This window comes from Nicotiana tabacum, chromosome 1, assembly GCF_000715075.1.
Source record: "Nicotiana tabacum cultivar K326 chromosome 1, ASM71507v2, whole genome shotgun sequence".
NCBI classification, from domain to species: domain Eukaryota; kingdom Viridiplantae; phylum Streptophyta; class Magnoliopsida; order Solanales; family Solanaceae; genus Nicotiana; species Nicotiana tabacum.
The window spans coordinates 96,169,960-96,189,440 of record NC_134080.1 but is presented as its reverse complement, the minus strand read 5'-3'; the positions used below and the strand labels follow the sequence as shown (position 1 = coordinate 96,189,440).

The 19,481-nt window shown below is 38.3% G+C and overlaps 1 protein-coding gene across 3 annotated transcripts; it reads left to right on the top strand.

The window, feature by feature from the left end:
* Positions 1-10,187: 10,187 nt before the first annotated feature.
* Positions 10,188-17,505, top strand: LOC142180357 (uncharacterized protein At4g17910-like). 3 transcript variants are annotated; one of them, XR_012708912.1, is made up of 4 exons: positions 10,188-10,755; positions 13,719-13,822; positions 16,663-16,761; positions 16,862-17,505. XR_012708912.1 is itself a non-coding variant. In XM_075252342.1 (4 exons), exons 1-4 carry the CDS (start codon positions 13,586-13,588, stop codon positions 16,997-16,999), a joined length of 396 nt encoding a protein of 131 aa, XP_075108443.1. In that variant the 5' UTR covers positions 12,378-13,585; the 3' UTR covers positions 17,000-17,505. The 3 variants fall into 3 exon arrangements, 1 of the variants encoding a protein (XP_075108443.1); XM_075252342.1 differs by lacking the exon at positions 10,188-10,755 and adding an exon at positions 12,378-13,640; XR_012708910.1 differs by lacking the exon at positions 13,719-13,822 and having other exon boundaries at positions 10,260-10,755.
* Positions 17,506-19,481: the final 1,976 nt, after the last annotated feature.

Genomic DNA, 19,481 nt, shown 5'->3' with positions numbered 1-19,481 from the left:
CAGAATACCTTACACGGATTTCTGATTCGCGGACTGTAATACAGAGTCAATTTTTTCCTCGATTCGGGATTTAAACCGGTGACTTGGGACACCATAAACTATCTCAAGTGGCGACTCTGAATTTTAAATAAAATAATCCCATTTCGACTGTCACTTAAATTGGAAAAACTCCCTTATTTATACATCTTTCCGGGGGTGTAGGTAAAAAGGAGGTGTGACAACTCTGGCGACTCTGCTGGGGACCGAACCCAGAATCTCTGGTTCAGGGTTCAAGAATTCGAGCTTAGGATAATTGTTATATTGGGCTTTATTTATTATCTGGTCTTATTTACATGTTTGGGCCTAATGTGCTAAATGTTGCTTTTTGCCGCTTTGATATTATCTGAACTGTATATAAATTGCTACGAAACCCCTCTCGTCTCTCTCCTGAGGAGTGCACGCTGGTCGTGACTTCTTTCTGTTAGAGTCCTATTCCAAATAGAGCGAGGTTCGGACAAGTTGCAAAGACGGATGATCTTTTGGTTACCGGTACGCAGCCCCCCCTCGGCTCGAGTTGTCCGCTCGGGTAAGCCAGGTCTAGAACAAATAAACCCAGGTTTTAAACCTAGTATAACAATACCTTATGCCGGATCCCTAGTAGGAACGCTTGTTTGCATCATGTGCATTTTGACTTTGGGGACTCAACACAGGGGTTGGGTCCGTCTAGGACAGGTGTACCCAAAATAACAGACCATCTTGATGCATCCTATGTGCTACAGGTTGCATTCCTTCGAGGGTAAAAGGGTCATTTGGCGGACTAATGATAGTTGAGGGCAAATGAAAAAAAATGAAAAAGAAAAAAGAAAAAAAAAGAAAAAGAGGGTGAAGTGTGAAGATAAAGCGAGTGGCGCCTAATTATGTTTTCTGCTACATTTTGTTAAGAGAAAAAAAAAAGAGCTTGGAAAATTCAAAAGATTTTTATACTTTTTCATCATTTTTCAAAAATCAAAAATCAAAAAAGGGGAAGAAGAAAATTAAAAAAAAGAGTTTACATGTTTCATCATTTTTCAAAAAAAAAAAAGAGAAAAAAACATATTTTCTCTAAATTAGTTGTTATTTTTACTTCTTGCTCGTATCCTATCTGCCCGAACTACGCATACCTGATTCTCGTCTTTCGGGGAGTGATACGTAGACATCCCACATAGGGTCTGGTCTTCCTAGTAAATCTTAGGTTCTTGGCTTTGCGGGGTCTTAGCCAAATTTTGCACTTCTAGCCACCTTTTGGCCAAATAAGCCATTTTGCAAAAATAGCCTCAATCGTGTCTTGCATGTGTCCAGTAGGGAGTGTTATTGTCTCACATAGTGTTGGTTTAAAGTTTTCTCATACAGGTGTGGATTTATTTACCGGAGTTTGAGCATGACAGACACCTAGTGAACATCCAGTCAGGATCGCTCAATCAGGAGTTTCTTAAGGAGATTTATTTTATTTTTATGTTTTGAGTCCGTTCTTCGTTTTATGTCTGTCTTTTACTTTCTAGTTTTGTACAATAATGTCAAGTCTTTTGTTATTGTATTTTCTTCTTTATATTTGAAAAACATGTGTTGTAACTCAAAAATCCAAAAAAAAAGAGATATTGCATTTTATATTTCCGTTATAAGTTTTCTTTATATTACTAATTCTAGAAATGGAAAAAAGAAAATTTTTTGAGGTTGTTTTTCCGTAAGGCAATTAATATCTAGGACTTAAAATGAATTATTTTTATGTTTCCTTTAAGTATATTAGGACCAAAATTCCAAAAAAAAGAGAATTTTCTTTTAGTACTTCTTTAAAAGCTTTATTTAAGGTGTTAATTTAAAATCTAAAAAGATTTTCTTTTGCGAAGTTTCTTTGGGAAATTAGTGAAAAATGAAAAAATATTCTTTTTATTTTCTTTAGGATATTGTACATAGAAGAGAAAAAAAGACAACATACTTTACCTTTGATTTATTTTCGGAGTTTCTCTTTTAGGCAATCAAAATTGAAATCAAAAATATTTTTTTTTTGCTTGTTTCGAAACCTTGCATCAGATATCAAATAAAAATTCAAAATATTTTTCTGTGGTTTATTCTTTAGATTTTCTTCTTAAAAAAAAAGAATAAAAAAAAATATTTTTCTCTTCTACGATTTTCCCTTAATAATTCCCATAGAGTATTTGTTTTCAAAAGAGAGAAAAAATATGTGTTCGTTAAGCTTGAGTTTGGAATAGGTTATAGAACATCCAGTTTAGAAAATTCAAATTCCTTTTAGTTCTTTTTCTCATCAGAGTAGTCATTAAGGTAAAAAAAAATGTCAGTTTGTTTACTTTATTCCCGATCTTCCAGAACTACGCAAATATTTGATTCATGCGGGGTCATGATACGTAGGCAACCTACATAGGGTTCGATCGAATCACTTTTTTTTTACTGTTAAAAGAAAGGAAAAAGTGAAACGGGAAAAGAGAGAAAAAAAAAGGTGAAGTCATGGGATGTGAGAAATGAGAAGGAAGAAAAAGAGCGATAATCAGAAAGAAAAAGGGGAAGGAAAATAAGCGAGCTAAGAAGTACCAGAAAAACAAAGAAAAGAGAGGTTGAAATGAAGAAAATGGGATGATGCCAACTGACCTTTGTACCCTCGAAGTCATTTTAGAACCGATAACTATGGCTAGGTGCATTGCACATGAAGTGAGATTATCTTATGTTAAATGCCCTAACGCTAACGTGATGGTTTCCTTTTGTTATATTCAAGAGCAGAAGGGTGGTTGGTTTGTGGTTTTTAAAGTGGTAACTCTTCTCCACAACACAAAGTCAAAAGGAAATGACAGACAACAACAGAACTGAGTTGGTTGATACCGGTGCCCGAAAGCAGTTGGTTGAACAGGATAAGAGGTTGGTTGAAGAGGTGAGGATGTTAAGACAACACATGACGGACATGTATCAGGCCTGGATGACTGGGAGGGAACCACCCCCGCCACCAACTAGCTTCCTAAATACTACCCTTACCCAAACACCGGTCACAGTGCCAAAAGATCCCCCATACTCTCCAGATTCACCCACTTACCATGGCTTTCCCAACCACCCTAGTAGCTCCGTCACTCATCTTCCAATTACCTTTCCTAAAAATTGCCCTCCTATCTTTTCCACCATCCCCAACAATGAGCACTTACTTAAAGCTCACAATGTCCGATATTACCCCTCAGAGGTTGCCCACAAAGTTCCCAACTCATACAAACAGAGCCCTCGGGATAAGTTGCATGTTGAAAATGAAAGGTTCACAGGAAGAGAAAGGAAAGAGGGGATACCCAGGAGGCTGAAAGGCATAGAACAATCCTCGATGAACAAACAAGGAAGGGAAGATCAGTGCAGTATGTCCTACAAAGAACTGTCTGTGTCCCCTGACGTTCGCCTGCCCGCGGGGTTTAAAGTGCCAAAGTTTAACTTGTATGATGGGTGTGAAGATCCAGTAGCCCATTTGAGGGATTATTGCAGTAAAATGAGAAGTGTTGGCGAGAAAGATGATTTGTTGATGGCGTACTTCAGTGAGAGCCTGACTGGGACAACTTTGGAATGGCATAATCGTCAAGATGTTGGTAATTGGCCTACATTGGATGACATGGCTCAAGATTTTGTTCGATACTTTCAATACAGATCGGGCATTACCCCAGGCCGCTCCTCCCTATCCAGAATGTAAAAGAAGCCGGAGGAAAGCTTTAGAGAATTTGGACTCAGATGGAGGGAGTAGGCTGCTCGAGTCAATACCTCGATCGGTGAAGAAGAAATGGTTGAGCTCTTCCTAAAAGCCCAGGGGCCCACCTACTTCAGTCATTTGATCCCGACCTTGGGAAAGCCTTTCAATGATGTGTTAAAAATTGGGGAGATGGTAGAAGAGGGAATCAACTCAGGTAAAATCATGAGTTGTTCGAAAGACATTCAGAACATCCCAGTAAGCTCGGGTGGAAGAAAGAGAAACCGAAAAGATGATCCGATAGGCTTTCCCGATCAACACTTCCAGCCTCGATATCATCCTCGGGGATATCCTGATGCACCAGATGATCCTCCCCAATGCCACTTCTCTCCACGGAACTCCCAAAATCGTACATCACTCTCTTAGTACCCAGCTCCATAAAATGCCTATCCACCCCCACGAGCCTATCGAAAACCCCCTGGATCAGGTTTTCGGCCCAATCAAGCATTTAAGAATGAGAGGTTGCTGAAAAAAGAAAAGGCTTTCACACCTATTGGAGAATCATATGCCATTTTGTTCCAAAAGTTGAAGCAATTGGACATGTTGAAGTCGATTCATATAAAAATGCCAAACCCTCTATCAAAGAAGTTTGATTTTTCTCAAAGGTGCGCATATTGCTCAAATTCCTCGGGGCATGACATAGTGAAGTGTTGGAATCTGAAGAAAGCAATTCAAAAGCTTATTGATGCAGGTGACATTGTCGTGCAAAATCCAGATGCAGCAGACACTAACCAAAGTCCATCTCCTGCTCGTAATGAGATACATATGATGAGTATGATTTGTTTTGAAAAGGAATATGAAAATTCTTCTGAGATCCTCGAAGGTCCACGCGCTGCAAAGTTTTCAGTGCTATCAGAGGTTGATCTTAAGAACGAGCCAACAAAGGGAACCCAAAAGCAATTTGTTAAGAACAATGTGATGGAAGTTTGTGAAGGTCCTAGTAATGTTGATGCGGAATTCAGTGGCTAAGGCGCCGAGATTGGAAATTGGAAAGATACTCCTTTCTTGGTTAGCCAGGGAGGAGTTTTGGTGGTTTATTTTGTTGTTATTTCTGTTGTTCGGGTTATTTCAGGGTTGTAATCCGGATATTGTCTGGTGACTCAAACCTTTCTATCCTTTTATTTTGCCTAGTTTGTTTAGTCATAGTAGCCCGTCTAGTGTTGTCTAGGTTTTTTCTAGGTTTGTAACCCCAGTTTAGTTTGCTTTTTTTGTTGTTCAAACCCTTTCACCATCTGTCTAATGCAACTTTCTGTTCTCTATTATTTTTAGTCATTTTTGTTTCGTTCTCTTTTCTTTTTATAGTTCTTTTCCTATTGACTCTAGTGACATGACATGCACGCGTAATTCTCAACCTGGTCTTAAAAAGTTAGTTTAGTCATGAAGCAATGAAACAATTTGAAGATGATAGGGACATTTGAGAAAAAAATGTAAAGGCATTTTGAGATCACTTCAAGCCCGAATTGTGAAACTGGGGCAAGTAGAACAAAAAGAAATACTGTTGAAACGCATCCTGCCGCATCAGGTTGAAGCTAAAAGCAAGTTTGCCCCAAATTGGTAGGGGCCGTTCATCGTAATGAGAGTGTTATCCAATGGTGCTTCGTACTTAACAGATGTAAAAGGCGAATGTGTGGATATGGTCATCAAGTCTGGCGCAATCAAAAGATGTTACGAATATTTTCCTTGGTTTGTTTAATTGTGTTGTTTGTACTTGACATGTTTTGAAGATTGGAATGACGAAGGCATTTTGTTCTGCTATCTAAACACCTTACCCTTCGTTACCCCTTCGAGACTTGTTTATTTTCTTTCATACCCCTCTTTCGGAATCAGTATAAAAGATCAGAAACACAAGCGTGAAAGATAAGTAAAGGAAAAGAGAAAAGAAAAGAACAAAAAGGGAGAGAAGAAAAATGAAAATCATAAAAAAAAGGGAAAAGAAGAGAACGAAAAGAATGATAAGAAAAAAAAAAGGAAAAAAAACAACAAAAAGAGAAAAGGAAAGCAAAAAAGAGAAAAAGAAAGCAAAAAAGAGAAAGAAAAGAAAGAGAAAAGAGAAAATCACAACAACAAAGTAATTCCTATGACATGAACTACGTTCGACCTGATTCCTTTTAAGGATACGTAGGCAGCCTCATGGTTCGGTCTCATCAAAATAAAAATCCAAAAGTCCCCAAGCAAAGAAACTGGGGCAGAAGTGGTGGTTGTGGTAGGAAATCTGATTCCGAAAGTTGTAATTTTGAACCCATTCAAATTGTTTTGAGCCTTTGATATCCTTTCTTCCTAACCCCATCCAAAGCCCACATTACGGTCCAAAGAAAGACCTTCCGACCAGTTTTCGAGAGATGCCAAGTCAAGCGAGTAGAGGTGAATCATATCAGGGGCAGCACTCTGGTCCAAGCAGAGAAATAAAATAAGAGTCTTAGAGGTGAAAACCTTCACGGGAAACGTAAGGCGACGGGAGCTGAGAGAAATAAAAATGAGAGAGTCTTATTGGTGAAAACCCTCGCGGGCACCGTAAGGCGACAGTAAGTTGAGAGAAAGAACAAAATGAGAGAGGCTTGATGGTGAAAACCCTTCGGGCATTACAAGTCGAATAAGGACTGTGAATCGGATTGGATAATCAGGGCATTGAAGCCCAGTTTCACGGTTTCGGGGTATAACAGGAGTTGAACATTAGACTTGCTCAACAGAATAGGCCACAGGTGCATGTCATGGTCATTAGAGTTGGTATCCACATCTAATAGATTTCTACTTTGTAATTTTCTTGTTAGGAATCATCTCTTTTCTTTGTCCTTTACTCTATTCCTCTTGTCTTATTTACTTCCTCTTCCTGAGTCTGTTTGGTCAAAATAAGTGAGAAATGACTTCAAAATTTGCCACTGGCTGTCCAATTGCACAAAACGGGGTCTGGCTAACACATCGAAATGTCATAAGTCAGAAAAGAACAACAAACGCATTGAGCTGGTAATAATCAACATGCTTTGGGATCCTTATGAAATATAAAGGTTTGGTACATATCAATTCATGAACAATGCAACAGATGGAGGGTGTTAGGTGAATAAATTAAGGGTATTTTCTGTGATAAGATTCACGAAATGTGGTTAACCAGTGGCAAGCGAAGTCTTCCATGCAGAAATCAAAGTTATCATGGCAAGCGAGGGAGAAATAGACTTCAAAGCCAAAGCCAGTGGTTTAAGTCAAGGAAGAACAACATACACACTGAGTTGGTAACAATCAACATGCGTTGGGATCCATGTGAAATACAAGGGACAAAAAAGGTGGTAAACCAGTGACAAGCAAGATCTTCCATGCAGAAATCAAAGCTATCATGGCAAGTGATGGAGCAATAGACCTCAAGACCAAGGCTAGTGATTTAAATCAGGAAAGAACAACGTGCACATTGAAGTTGGTAATAATCAATATACCATGGGGATCATGTGAAACACAAAGGTTTGGTAGATGTCGGTTCATGAGCAATGCAACAGATAGAAGGTATTGGGTCTGAATGGAAGAGGTATTTTTTGTGGTAAGGATGACAAAGAAAGTGATTAGTCAAGGAACAAGCAAGGCGTTCGAGTGGAAATCGATTATCATGAGAAGTGAATGAGCAACCGCTCTCAAAGTCAAGGCCACAAACCAACCACCACATTTTAAACTAACAAGATTTTTCTTTGATTAAAATAGGGGCAGGAAATTTCGGTTGCTTCGGAGAAACCCTCCGTGGAGAAAGGCAGTCACCAAACAGGTTTGATTTTTGATTTTTAGGACCCTCCTGGAAAATGGGACCTAGTTTAAAGTTCAGAAATAACATAATCTAGCATAAATGTATCCCAAAGGAATATAAGTTGGCTTAGAAGTTTGCATGTTCGAGATAGGATTCAATTAGGAGTTTCCAGGACCCTCCTGAATAATGAGACTTAGCTTTAAGATTTCGATTAGATAACAACATTTAGCGTAAATTTTGTTGTAGGGTAGTATAATTCAGTCATGAAAGTTGTCACCCTTAAGATAAAATTTGACCTTTGATTTTCAGGACCCTCCTGGATAAATGGGGAGTAGTTTAAAGATCCTCTTAGATAGCAAGAATTAGCAGAAGTCACACCTGTAGAAGATATAACTTAGATTTAAAATTGCAGTTTAGTTAAGAGTTGTCAGGACCCCCTTGAATAATGGGACCTAGCTTTCAAATTCTTACTAATACTTGGTAATATAATTCCGTTTTACACTCACATCTGTGCCCAGCCACCAAACTGGGGCAGAAAAATTTTCTTTGTTTTTGTTTGTGTTGCTAAAGTCAGGAGCCCGCCTGGAGAGCAGGGAATACATTTAAAGTTTAGCAATCAGGGGCCCGCCTGGAGAGCAGGGAATACATTTCAAGTTGAAGTCAGGAGCCCGGCTGGAGAGCAGAGAATACTTTTAAATGCAGCAGTCAGGAGCCCGCTTGGAGAGCAGGGAATACTTTCAAGCTTAGCAGTCAGGAGCCCGCCTGGAGAACAAGGGAGTACAATTTAAATTCTAGCTTTCAAATTCTTTGTTTTGTCTATTTTGAAGTCAGGAGCCCGCCTGGAGAGTAGGGAATACATTTCAAGTTGAAGTCAGGAGCCCGCCTGGAGAGCAGGGAATACATTTCAAGTTGAAGTCAGGAGCCCGCCTAGAGAGCAGGGAATACTTTCAAATGCAGCAGTCAGGAGCCCGCCTGGAGAGCAGGGAATACTTTCAAGCTTAGCAGTCAGGAGCCCGCCTGGAGAACAAGGGAGTACAATTTAAGTTTTAGCTTTCAAATTCTTTGTTTTGTCTATCTTGAATTCAGGAGCCCGGCTGGAGAGCAGGGAGCACTTTCAAGTTGAAGTCAGGAGCCCGCCTGGAAAGCATGGAATACTATTCAAATTTCAAATAATCAGGAGCCCACCTGGAGAACAAGGGAATACATTCAAGCTTCAGCAATCAGGCGCCCACCTGGAGAGCACGGGAATACAGTTCAAGTTTTTGGCAATCAGGCGTCCACCTGAAGAAAGGGAAAACATCTCAGATTACAATTCAAGTCAGCAACAAAAGAAGCTCCCAGCAAGAATGCGAGTCAGCAGTCCGAGGTGATCAACAGAAGTTAGTCACAATAAAGAAAAAGAGAAAGGCAAGAAGTTGATCCAAATGCAGAAGTTGATGAAGGGTGTGAGCTACTTAAGACACGGCCGAGGTCACAAGCACTACATGTCCGGTCTTGGTCCGAAAATTTGAAGAAGAACGAGCTAGCACCTGCAATTAGCAAGCGTCAAGGTTCAAATCTAAAGTCTGCATGAAGAACCACTCAAGACTCAAGATCAAGCTTCAGAAGACTTATAGATAGGAAACTTGTAACTCGTAGTTGATAGGCTTAGCTAGTCTTTTTCATGTTTTGATTTTTGATGTAATAACAGGACTACGGACCGGAACCTCAACGGAACGTCACCTCGATTGGCTCTTCACCTCGGCATACTCCATCATCTCACTCATCTCTGAACTACATGTGGCCTGATTCCTTTATAACCAAGTATATGTAGGTAGCCCAGATACCAGGGCTCGGTCACATTCCTCTCTCTCAGTTTAGTCTCTCCAAATAAGGGTTGGGTCGAAAAACATGTCTAGTCGTTCTTTGTCTGAAAATTTTTTGCGTTTCCAGTCAAAGAGGGGCAACTGTAGACATGTGATTTTTGACCCTCCCCTAGATTGTTTATATTTTAGTACGTAAATATTTAATTTAGGCCTAATATAGATATTTCAACTAATTTTTACTCTTTTACTTTATTTTTATTACACGAAAATGAAAATTACAAAAAAAAAAGAGTTACATATTTTAGAGTATTAGTTTTATTTTCCATTTACAAAGAAAGAAAAGTTTCAAAAAAAATAAAAAAATAATAATACTAATAATAATAATAAAATACCAAAGAAAAAGTTTTATCTAATTTGGTACAATTTTTGAGTTAGAGATTTGAGTGTAATAATTTTACCTTGCTTTTTTTTACTTAGTTTGCAAGATAGATCATTTTGCTTACTATTTATTATCAAGAAAAGAAAATACTACAAAAAAAAAGAATTACACTTTTAGATATAAGATGTATTTCATTTGCAAAAGAAAAGAAATTCACAAAAATATGTTTTTGTCTAATTTTGGTAAGACTAGCAATTTTATAACTTTTTCCTTAATAGTTTCTTGTGTTTTTCTAATTTGTAATAGTAATGTAGTATTTTTAATTAGTTTTTAAAAGAAAAGACAAAAAGAAAGAACCAATCAAAAGTTTTTATTTGCCAAAATGCTTCCTTATCTCTACATAACAAACCTCACATGCACCCCATCTTCAATTCCCACTCACGTTTCTTTTGCCAAGGGGACCACACGGCATCTTCTCATTATTTTTTCGGTCCAAAAATAATACACACACTACATAGAGGGGAACAGACGAGAGTGGAAGAAAGATATAGATCTGGGAATAGGGAAATATAAAAAGAGAATACGAAAAAAAGGAAGATAGTGCCTTCCCATTAACAAAAAAAGGGCCTCACCCCCAATTCCAATCGTCACTTTTATTTATTTAAACAAAAGCAACAGACCCCCTTTCTTCGGGCATCAACAACACAGACCCCCAAGCATCATCTTCTCCTACAAAAAAAGTAGTAGCCATGAGAGAGCAACCTAGAAGAGAGATCGACAGCAGCCAAAATTAAGAACGATCCCCATCTTTCTTCCTCTTTCACTGTCGATCTCGCAGGAAACGAGAGGAGCAACAGTGAAAAGTTTCTTTTATTTTCTTCTCGTTCTTTGGTTGTCGTCGAAAAGCAGTGGCTTTTTAGTTAAGTCCGAGTTCCGTTAAAGCTCGTTCGTAGGTCGCTAGCTCCATCCATTAATTCGATTCAGTTCAGTTCCGTTCGATTTGTCGACGATTTGAGGTTCCGTCCGAGCTACCGTCGAGATTCGAGTTTTAGTCCGGAAAATTTTTCTGTTCGGGTTCTTGTACACCGGCTCGGGTTGGTCGTTTAAAGAGGTTCCATTTCTTTATTCTTAATTTCTGCTGCTTTCGATTTCCATGACGAATTTTGTTAATTCGTAAATGTTTTACATTGAAATGCTGTTTCTTGGTGTACACTGATTTGGTTGGACCATGGTTGAATTTAAATTAAATGTGATGGTGTTGATTGCTCTATGTGTTGTGTATTGATTTGTTTCTTGTTTAAATCACAGCACCTCTTATTTTAAAAATATAACAAATCTGCTTTAGATTTGGTTACTCTTCCCTTCGTAGGATTTCATTTTTACTTTTAGCTTAATTAGTTCAAAATTAAAGAGTGGAAACTGTTTGCTGTAAATCCAGTTGATGGGGAAGGCATGTTAATTGAAATGAATTCTAGAGTTTTGAGATCTTTAGCCTCAAAAGCTACTGACTTCCAACAGCTAAGATGGCTGCCCTCATTTAGTTGATTTTGAATAATTGAATCCTTAGAATTGGAGGCGTGCTATTTAGTTGAATTTCCATGGCCCTCGCAAATTCGAAAAGGCGTAGTCGCTTTAGGCGCGCTACTTAATAATTTACCTTCCTAAACTGGGGTGCACATTTATGTGACCCATCCAAATCTCGACAATGTTATATAACATGTGTTCCGAACCGCGGGTGCATTTATGTAGCGTGGCTTACAATGTGTTTTAAATAACTTTAAATTTTTCCCGAAATATTAAAAGCGGCAAAAATAATAGCACCCTTTTGCTTTTACTTTTACTTTTTGCTTTTTGCTTTTGCTATGTGCTTTTGCTTTTCATTCATGATTTCAATTTGTTTAAGTTTGAATCTGACCATGCAGCAGTAGTACAATATTGTTTATGACAAATAAAGTAAAAGGATTGTTTCTAGATTGATGCACTGTGTGGGCACTTAACTCCATAATGATACAAACAATACATAATTTTAGTTAGTGCCATACTCTTGTTATATTGATGTAGTGTTCTAAGCAAGTTTTGGGTTTCAATGATGATACACATGCAATTTATGAGTTGGGCTCAAATCATCCACGCATTAATTCCACGAGCTGTGTGACCTCTAATCTCAACCAATTTTAGCAAAATTAGTTAAATTCTTGAATAAATCATGGCTACGGATACGGTTTCCGTGATGTAGCTGTGTTACCTAATTCTAATTTCGGGTGTGCATTTCATGTGACCCAATTTTAATTCTCCACAATGTTGAATAAAATATGTTTAGGATTGCGGGTGCATTTCATGCGGCGCGATCCAAAGACGTGTTTTAAACGACGTTCAATCTTCTTTAAAAATTGAATAAAAGCGGTTAAAAGTTAAAATTTGCACATAGGTTTATAATTGTTTAAAATCAGATAATTAAGCTGAATATAACAGTTGAGCAACCGTGCTAAAACCACGGAACTCGGGAATGCCTAACACCTTCTCCCGGGTTAACAAAATGCCTTACTCGGATTTCTGATTCACGGACTGTAATACAGAGTCAATTTTTTCCTCGATTCGGGATTTAAACCGGTGACTTGGGACACCATAAACTATCTCAAGTGGCGACTCTGAATTTTAAATAAAATAATCCCGTTTCGATTGTCACTTAAATTGGAAAAACTCCCTTATTTATACATCTTTCCGGGGGTGTAGGTAAAAAGGAGGTGTGACAGATACCAATTCTAAACTTCTGCCAGGACAGGAGGAGCCTCTTAGCAATCCTGCAAGATATAGGCAGTTGGTTGGTAAATTAAATTACTTCACAGGGACTAGACCTGACATTTCCTTTCCTGTGAGTGTTGTGAGTCAGTTTATGGATTCTCCCTGTGATAGTCATTGGGATGCAGTTGTCCGCATTATTTGGTATATAAAATCAGCTCCAGGCAAAGACTTATTGTTTGAGGATCGAGGCCATGAGCAGATCGTTGGATACTCAGATGTTGATTGGGCAGGATCACATTCTGATAGACGTTCTACGTCTAGATATTGTGTCTTAGAAGGAAATTTGGTGTCTTGGGAAAGGAAGAAACAAAATGTGGTTGCTCGGTCTAGTGCAGAAGCAAAATATCGAGCAATGGCTATGGCGACATGTGAGCTAATTTGGATTAAACAGTTGCTCAGGAGTTGAAATTTGGTGAGATTAGTTAGATAAGACTTGTATGTGATAATCAAGTTGCTCTTCATATTGCGTCAAATCCAGTGTTCTATGAGACAACTAAACACATCGAGATTGACTGTCACTTTATTAGAGGAAAGATACTCTCGGGAGATATTGCTACAAAATTTGTGAAGTCGAATGATCAGCTTGTTGATATTTTTACCAAGTCCCTCACTGGTCCTCGTATTAGTTATACATATAATAAGCTCGGTACATGTGATTTATATGCAGCAGCTTGAGAGGGAGTGTTAGATTGATATATATATATATATATAGTATAATTGTCAATTATGAATCAATAATATTTTCTCTCGTGCATTCTCACATTACCTATGTATGATTCTGTTTGTATGTTGAATTAAATGCATCATATGTCTGTACTAATGGTTACAGATGCTTCTCATGAAATTTACCTGCAAAGTTACTATGTTCCTTTCTTCATCTGCATTTGGTAGGCATTTCTTCAGTCTATATCACTTTCTATGTATTATAGCTGTTAGAAGTCACTCCCTTCCTCATCATAGGTTCACGTTGGTGAATATGGTGTGCACTGGAATTTCTTTTTCACTCTTGCTGCCGTGGCAATTTTGACATCGTGCAACATAGGAAGTCACTCCCTTCCTCATCATAGGTTCACGTTGGTGAATATGGTGTGCACTGGAATTTCTTTTTCACTCTTGCTGCCGTGGCAAGTTTGACATCGATGGTTAATCTTTCGCCAAGTAATTGTGGAATGCTGGGCTGGTTTATTCTATTAGGTATTGTTGCAATCTTGGCCCATCTCAAAAATTTGGGTACCTATGTTTGTAAGCCTATAATGTTCTTTGTCGTTTTAGGATATGAGGCCTTCTTGTTGCTTGGGCTAAATGAATATCTCTCTCAAGCGAGAGAGGAGCTGACATCATCAGCCAAAACAAAGAAGGAGTTTTTAGCATTTTTGGTAAGTATTATTGTAAAGTAAAATCTTCATATAAACATACAATAAATTTGTGAAATGAAATTAGAGCTCTCCCTCCCTCCCTCTCTTTCTCTCTCTCGCGCGCGCGCGCTGCGTTTGCTTACTCTCTTGTTCAGTTTTATGGTTTCTTTGTGTCAATCTGGAAATGCTTGGGAGAAGAGACTGGCTGGTTTCCCCTTTAAGTTTTAACTTGGAATCACAAATTCCTCCTTTATCTAGACTTGAGACTAGCTCACATAGGTGGCGTTAAGAAAAGGTACCAATATATGTATCTTTTTTAAAGATCTGGGTCGCAATGCTTGTAAATCAAACTAAACTTCACAGTATAATTAACCATGATAAGTTCCTACATAGTACTATTCGGGCTAAGGCGATTCGCAAATTGTAAATTTATTCTAGCAAGAACTGGGGCATTTATTTAGTTTTTGGGTTTTTCTTTGGTCAGTGTAAGCATACACGTGTAAAACTGCTTCCTAATGCTAATTTGTTTGAGCGGAATTATTATGTGAATAGTGCGTGGACTTATTTAGGTGAATTTTGGGATGTGGGCTGAGAGAACTGAAGAAAAGATACCTAAATGTAGAAAAAATTATGAACATTTTGTTTCCAAATGCTTATAAATCAAAAGAATAAATAAAGTTAATCTAGAGGTAAATTCAGTACATTCTGGATATTACTGAAAATATTGCAGTAATCACATATTCACATCTTGCAAGTTGGTCCATGTAATGTAACTTTATTGTAGTAAGAACTGAGGATTCATTTTCTTTTATGGTTCTTCCTTTGTTGAATCTAGCACACATGTTAACTGTTTCCTATGGTCGAATAAAGGTGTCAGGTAAGTTTGTAGATTTTGAGACAATTGAACATCCAGATTAACACACACACACACACTTGCCACTCTGAAGAAAAATACTTCTTTTCTGATTCTTTTTTGGTTAAATTTTTATTCCTGTGCCAAGCGTTGAATTTCGTTCCCAAATTTTTATCAGAAGGTAAGAATTGTTTATTTGGGAACCCTTTCCTAGAGGATGTCAAAACTCTGACCATGACTTTTCTTTTCAAGGTAGAATAAAACATGGGTAACGAAGCATTACATTAGCTATTTCTATTTCGTTACACATCTCCTTTCTCAGAAGGTATTCACGAGTCGTCTTTAATCAAAAAACAACAATATACCCAGTGTATTCCCAGAGGTGAAGTGAGGTGGGGTCTGGTGAGGGTAGTATGTATGTTAGACCTTACTCGTACCTTGTGGAGGTAGAAAGGTTGTTTCCGATCGATCCTCGTCTCAAGAAAAGCATTTCAAAGTAGGTTTGAAACGAGTCGTCCTTAACCAAATGTGATGTTTAATTCATTATGTGAGTTGTTAGTTTGATAGTTAAATAATAGTATATAACCCTAATCCCATATGTATTAGGAGTAAGACATGTATTATATATATGGGCTCATTGTATCATTGTCAATTTTAATTAATAATAGATTTTTCTCCCGTGCATTCTCACATGGTATCAGAGCTTCAGTGAGAAAATTATCGCTGTGAGTCATTCCAGCGACTTCCGGGAAGAAAGACCTCGTCGCCGTGCAATTTTCCGGCGACTTAAGAGGTTGTCCGTAACAAAATCACTTTCTGTTGGTGTTGTGCAAAAACCAACACCACCCCAGGGTTCCCAAGGCTTAGGCGACCAAACCCTACCAAAGATCTCAGGCAACCGACCTCTCACCCGCCCTCACGCGCGGATCAGAAGTCTGTTTTTCCGGCGAGTTTTTCCCACGCGCCGGCGCGTTGGCCTTTTCCCGGCCAGATTTCAAATTTTTTCCTTCATACAGCCTGTTCGCGTGGCCTTTCCGAGCCTACCCATCAAGTTTACATCATATTCCAACGACTTTTTTATTTTCCGGCGAGCTACAGTGTTTCCGGTGAACAGTAATAGTGAAACAGTGATTTCCAAACAATTTTCTGACCTTTTCCGGCGTGAACATTATAATGTCATTCTTATTAGAAGCCTTGGACTCACAATTCGTTGGATCGAATGCATTAAATCCAATCCAGATGGTTTCTTTATACCGGATTATATTGAATTCCTTCAGTACAAAGCACGTAATAGACATCTTCAGGATTAGCCTCCGTTGTTCCAACAAATAGTAGCATGACTTGTGTCTCCCAATCTTCACCTTCTGAGTCTTGGGTCATTGATTCAGGTGCATCTGATCATATTTCTGGTAACAAATCTCTTTACACTAGTATCTCATTTTCTCAATCTCTTCCAACAGTCACAATGGCCAATGGGTCTCAAGCCATGGCAACTGCAATAGGTCAAGCAAGTCCACTTCCTTCCTTACGTTTAGACTCAGTTCTTTATGTTCATGGTAGTCCTGTTAATCTCATAGCCGTTAGCCGCTTAGCCAAATCACTTAAATCTGCTGTTTTATTCCTTGATGACCTTGTTTTTATACAGGAACGCAGTACAGGGCGGAATTGAACTTAAGTAGGATGCTTATAATTTTTCTTCTAAGATTGAACTTAATATACACTTATACAAACTAAGTGTTGCTTTTTCTAAATGTTGCGTATGCATTTCCAAAAAGTTTTGTCAAAAGTAGATTCATTTCTCTTTCGGTAAGGGAACAGCACCGGACTTCTGGATAGGGGAAGACTAATTAATTTTCATGCTTTCTTGGGAAGAACTTCTGGATTACTTGAGCAAATTTCTCTTGAATGCAATGATGCATAGTTTCATAACGCAATCTGCTGGCATGATTCCGTATAATGTTTCATTTCTTTTTTGATTTAGGCATGGCTCAACGTTTCTCTTTTTCAGGTTTTTGCAGTTTTAACTCTAGCTGATTATGTACCTGGATATAAAGTTGCTGCGTTGATAGAAGTTTTTGACCGAAACTTACTGGGCTCTTTTCTTCTGGTGAGAAAAATTTATTGCTGGCATCATCGTTCTATAATGCTTTCTGTTCATCCTTTGATCTCTGGATGATCAGTCACAAAATCGACATTTGATCATGCAGGCTAACGTGCTAACTGGATTGGTTAACATGTCCATTGATACCCTCTTTGTCTCACCATTCACTGCACTTGCTACCTTGGTTGGATATGCATACATTTTATCTATTGCTGCAGCAGTTGCACATGTTTGTGGTATTTGATTGAAGTTTTGGTAGGGGAGCTTAGTCTAGTATACTCTAATTTCATTCATTCTTTAACCCATCCTCCATTACATGACTGTTCTTAATTGTTATTCTTGTTATAGATCCTGTGTGTCTACATTAGATTCTGAAATCGAGGCATTAGATTCACTTCTATTTGCTGTGACTGAACAATCTTATATTTTTCCCTCACTCCCTCTCTCTCCCTCCATAGAAGAGGAAAAAAACAGTACCTGTTGATTTAACCGCGATACAAAACACTATTTCTTCTCATTAGAAGATGCTCATTGAGAAGGGTATGAGAGAAATGGGCGTGTTAAAGAATGAATGTAGACATAAAGAATGAATGTAGATAGATTACTTGTACTATACATAGATAGAATAAGTATTGAGATTTGATAGCAGATTTTTAGGATTTTCCTTTTACTTCTTTCCATAGTTAGGATCCTATGTACATGTATATATATGTATCACTTCATGAAATAAGATACCAACTTTGATTCTTCCATACCTTGTTTTTCACATGGTATTAGAGCTGGTGTTAAGTTTGAAATCCGGCTGAGAAATAAACGGTCTCACTGGAACTTGACCGGTTTTAGGAGAGTCCTTTGGTCTGGCGAAGTAACTCTCACCATCAATCCTTTTGATATTCATGTTTCCAGAATTTGGTGGTCGGATTCATTGTTTGCGAAGCCCAGGCACCGGCAAAGAAATTCTGACATAATCTGCCTCGACGGCGCGTGAGGGTGCGTGAGAGATCGGTTGGAGACTTGGCTCACTGTTCCTAGGTCACGTCATTATTTTCAGCGTGTGTCTGGTGGTTTCTACTCGAACTGACCACCATTTGAGATGGCTTTCTTGCTCCCAGAAGTGCTGCTCATTAACAGTCTCATCTGAAAGTCCTAGGTTACTAATTTCCATCTAAACTTTGTTTCTTCCATCTTGATTTGGTCCTTCGCAGCTACCTACCTATTTGGAATCTGAAGATAATCTAGTATTTCTGAGTTCTTTTAGTGGTGGAATATACTTCACTATTCTTGGTTATATTTCCTGGTGGAGTATATTACTGGTTTGTGTGATTTGTTGGTGCATCATTAGTTCTTTGGTTTGGTCATATTTCTGGTAGAGTATATCTTTTTTGGCTATCTGCTTGGAACTTAGTTAATCTCTTCTTCAATATATTTCGTGAGTTTTATTAGAATGACTATATACAGTAAGCAAGGAGGAAATAGTGCTACAACTCCTAGTCCAGCAATCTTGGTCTCGGATGAGTTTCTTGAGTTCCTTCAATATCATAAATCAATGAAGGAATCTTCTTTAGTTACTGCTTTTGCTGGGTTAGATAGGACATGTATTATCACCTCTTCTAATAAATGGGTGATTGATTCTGGTGCCACAAATCACATGACAGGTAATCCGAATGTTTTTTCTAGCTTTCAATCACACAAAGCACCCTCTTCAGTTATTGTAGCTGATGGAACAACTTGTAGCAGTGTTGGATCTGGGACTGTTAAACCAACTTCCTCTATTACCCTGTCATCTATATTAAGTCTACCAAACTTGACCTTTAATTTGATTTCTGTTAGTAAAATCACTAGAGACCTTAATTGTTGTGTAACGTTCTTTCCCAATCATTGTTTGTTTCTAGATCTTATGACGAAACAGATTATTGGTAAAGGATATTTTCTGGTGATTTCTATATCCTTGATGAATGGGAGCCACAGTCTATTGCATGCTCCAGTATCGTGTCTCCTTTTGAAGCACATTGTCGGTTGGGGCATCCTTCTCTGCCTTTGTTGAAGAAGCTTTGTCCTCAGTTTCAGAATATTTCTTCATTGGATTGTGAGACATATCGATTTGCAAAAAATTATCGCATCTCGTTAGGTCCAAGGGTTAATAAGCGAGCTGAGTCAGCTTTTGAGTTAGTTCATTCTGATGTTTGGGGACCATGTCCTGTTGTTTCTAAAACTGGGCATAATTATTTTGTCACTTTTTTAGATGATTTTTCCCGGATGACTTGGATTTACTTTATGAAGAGTTGCTCTGAAGTGTTTACTAACTTTTCTGCCTTCTGTGCTGAAGTCAAAACTCAATTCAATGCTTTAGTGTGTATTCTAAGGACTGGTAACGCTAACGAATACATGTCAGAGTTATTTCAGTCCTACATGAGACAACATGGTGTACTACATCAGTCTTCATGTGCTGATACACCCTCTTAAAATGGAGTTGCTGAGAGGAAGAATAGGCATCTACTTGAGACAGCTCGGGCACTTTTGTTCCAAATGAAGGTTCCTAAACAGTTCTGGGCTGATGCGGTCTCCACAGCTTGCTTTTTGATTAATCGCATGCCATCTACTATTCTTGGTGGCAATATGCCTCACAGTGTTCTTTTTCCAAACAAGTCATTTCCCGTGGAACCTAAGGTGTTTGGAAGCACATGTTATGTTCGAGATGTTCGACCATCTGTTACCAAGCTGGATCC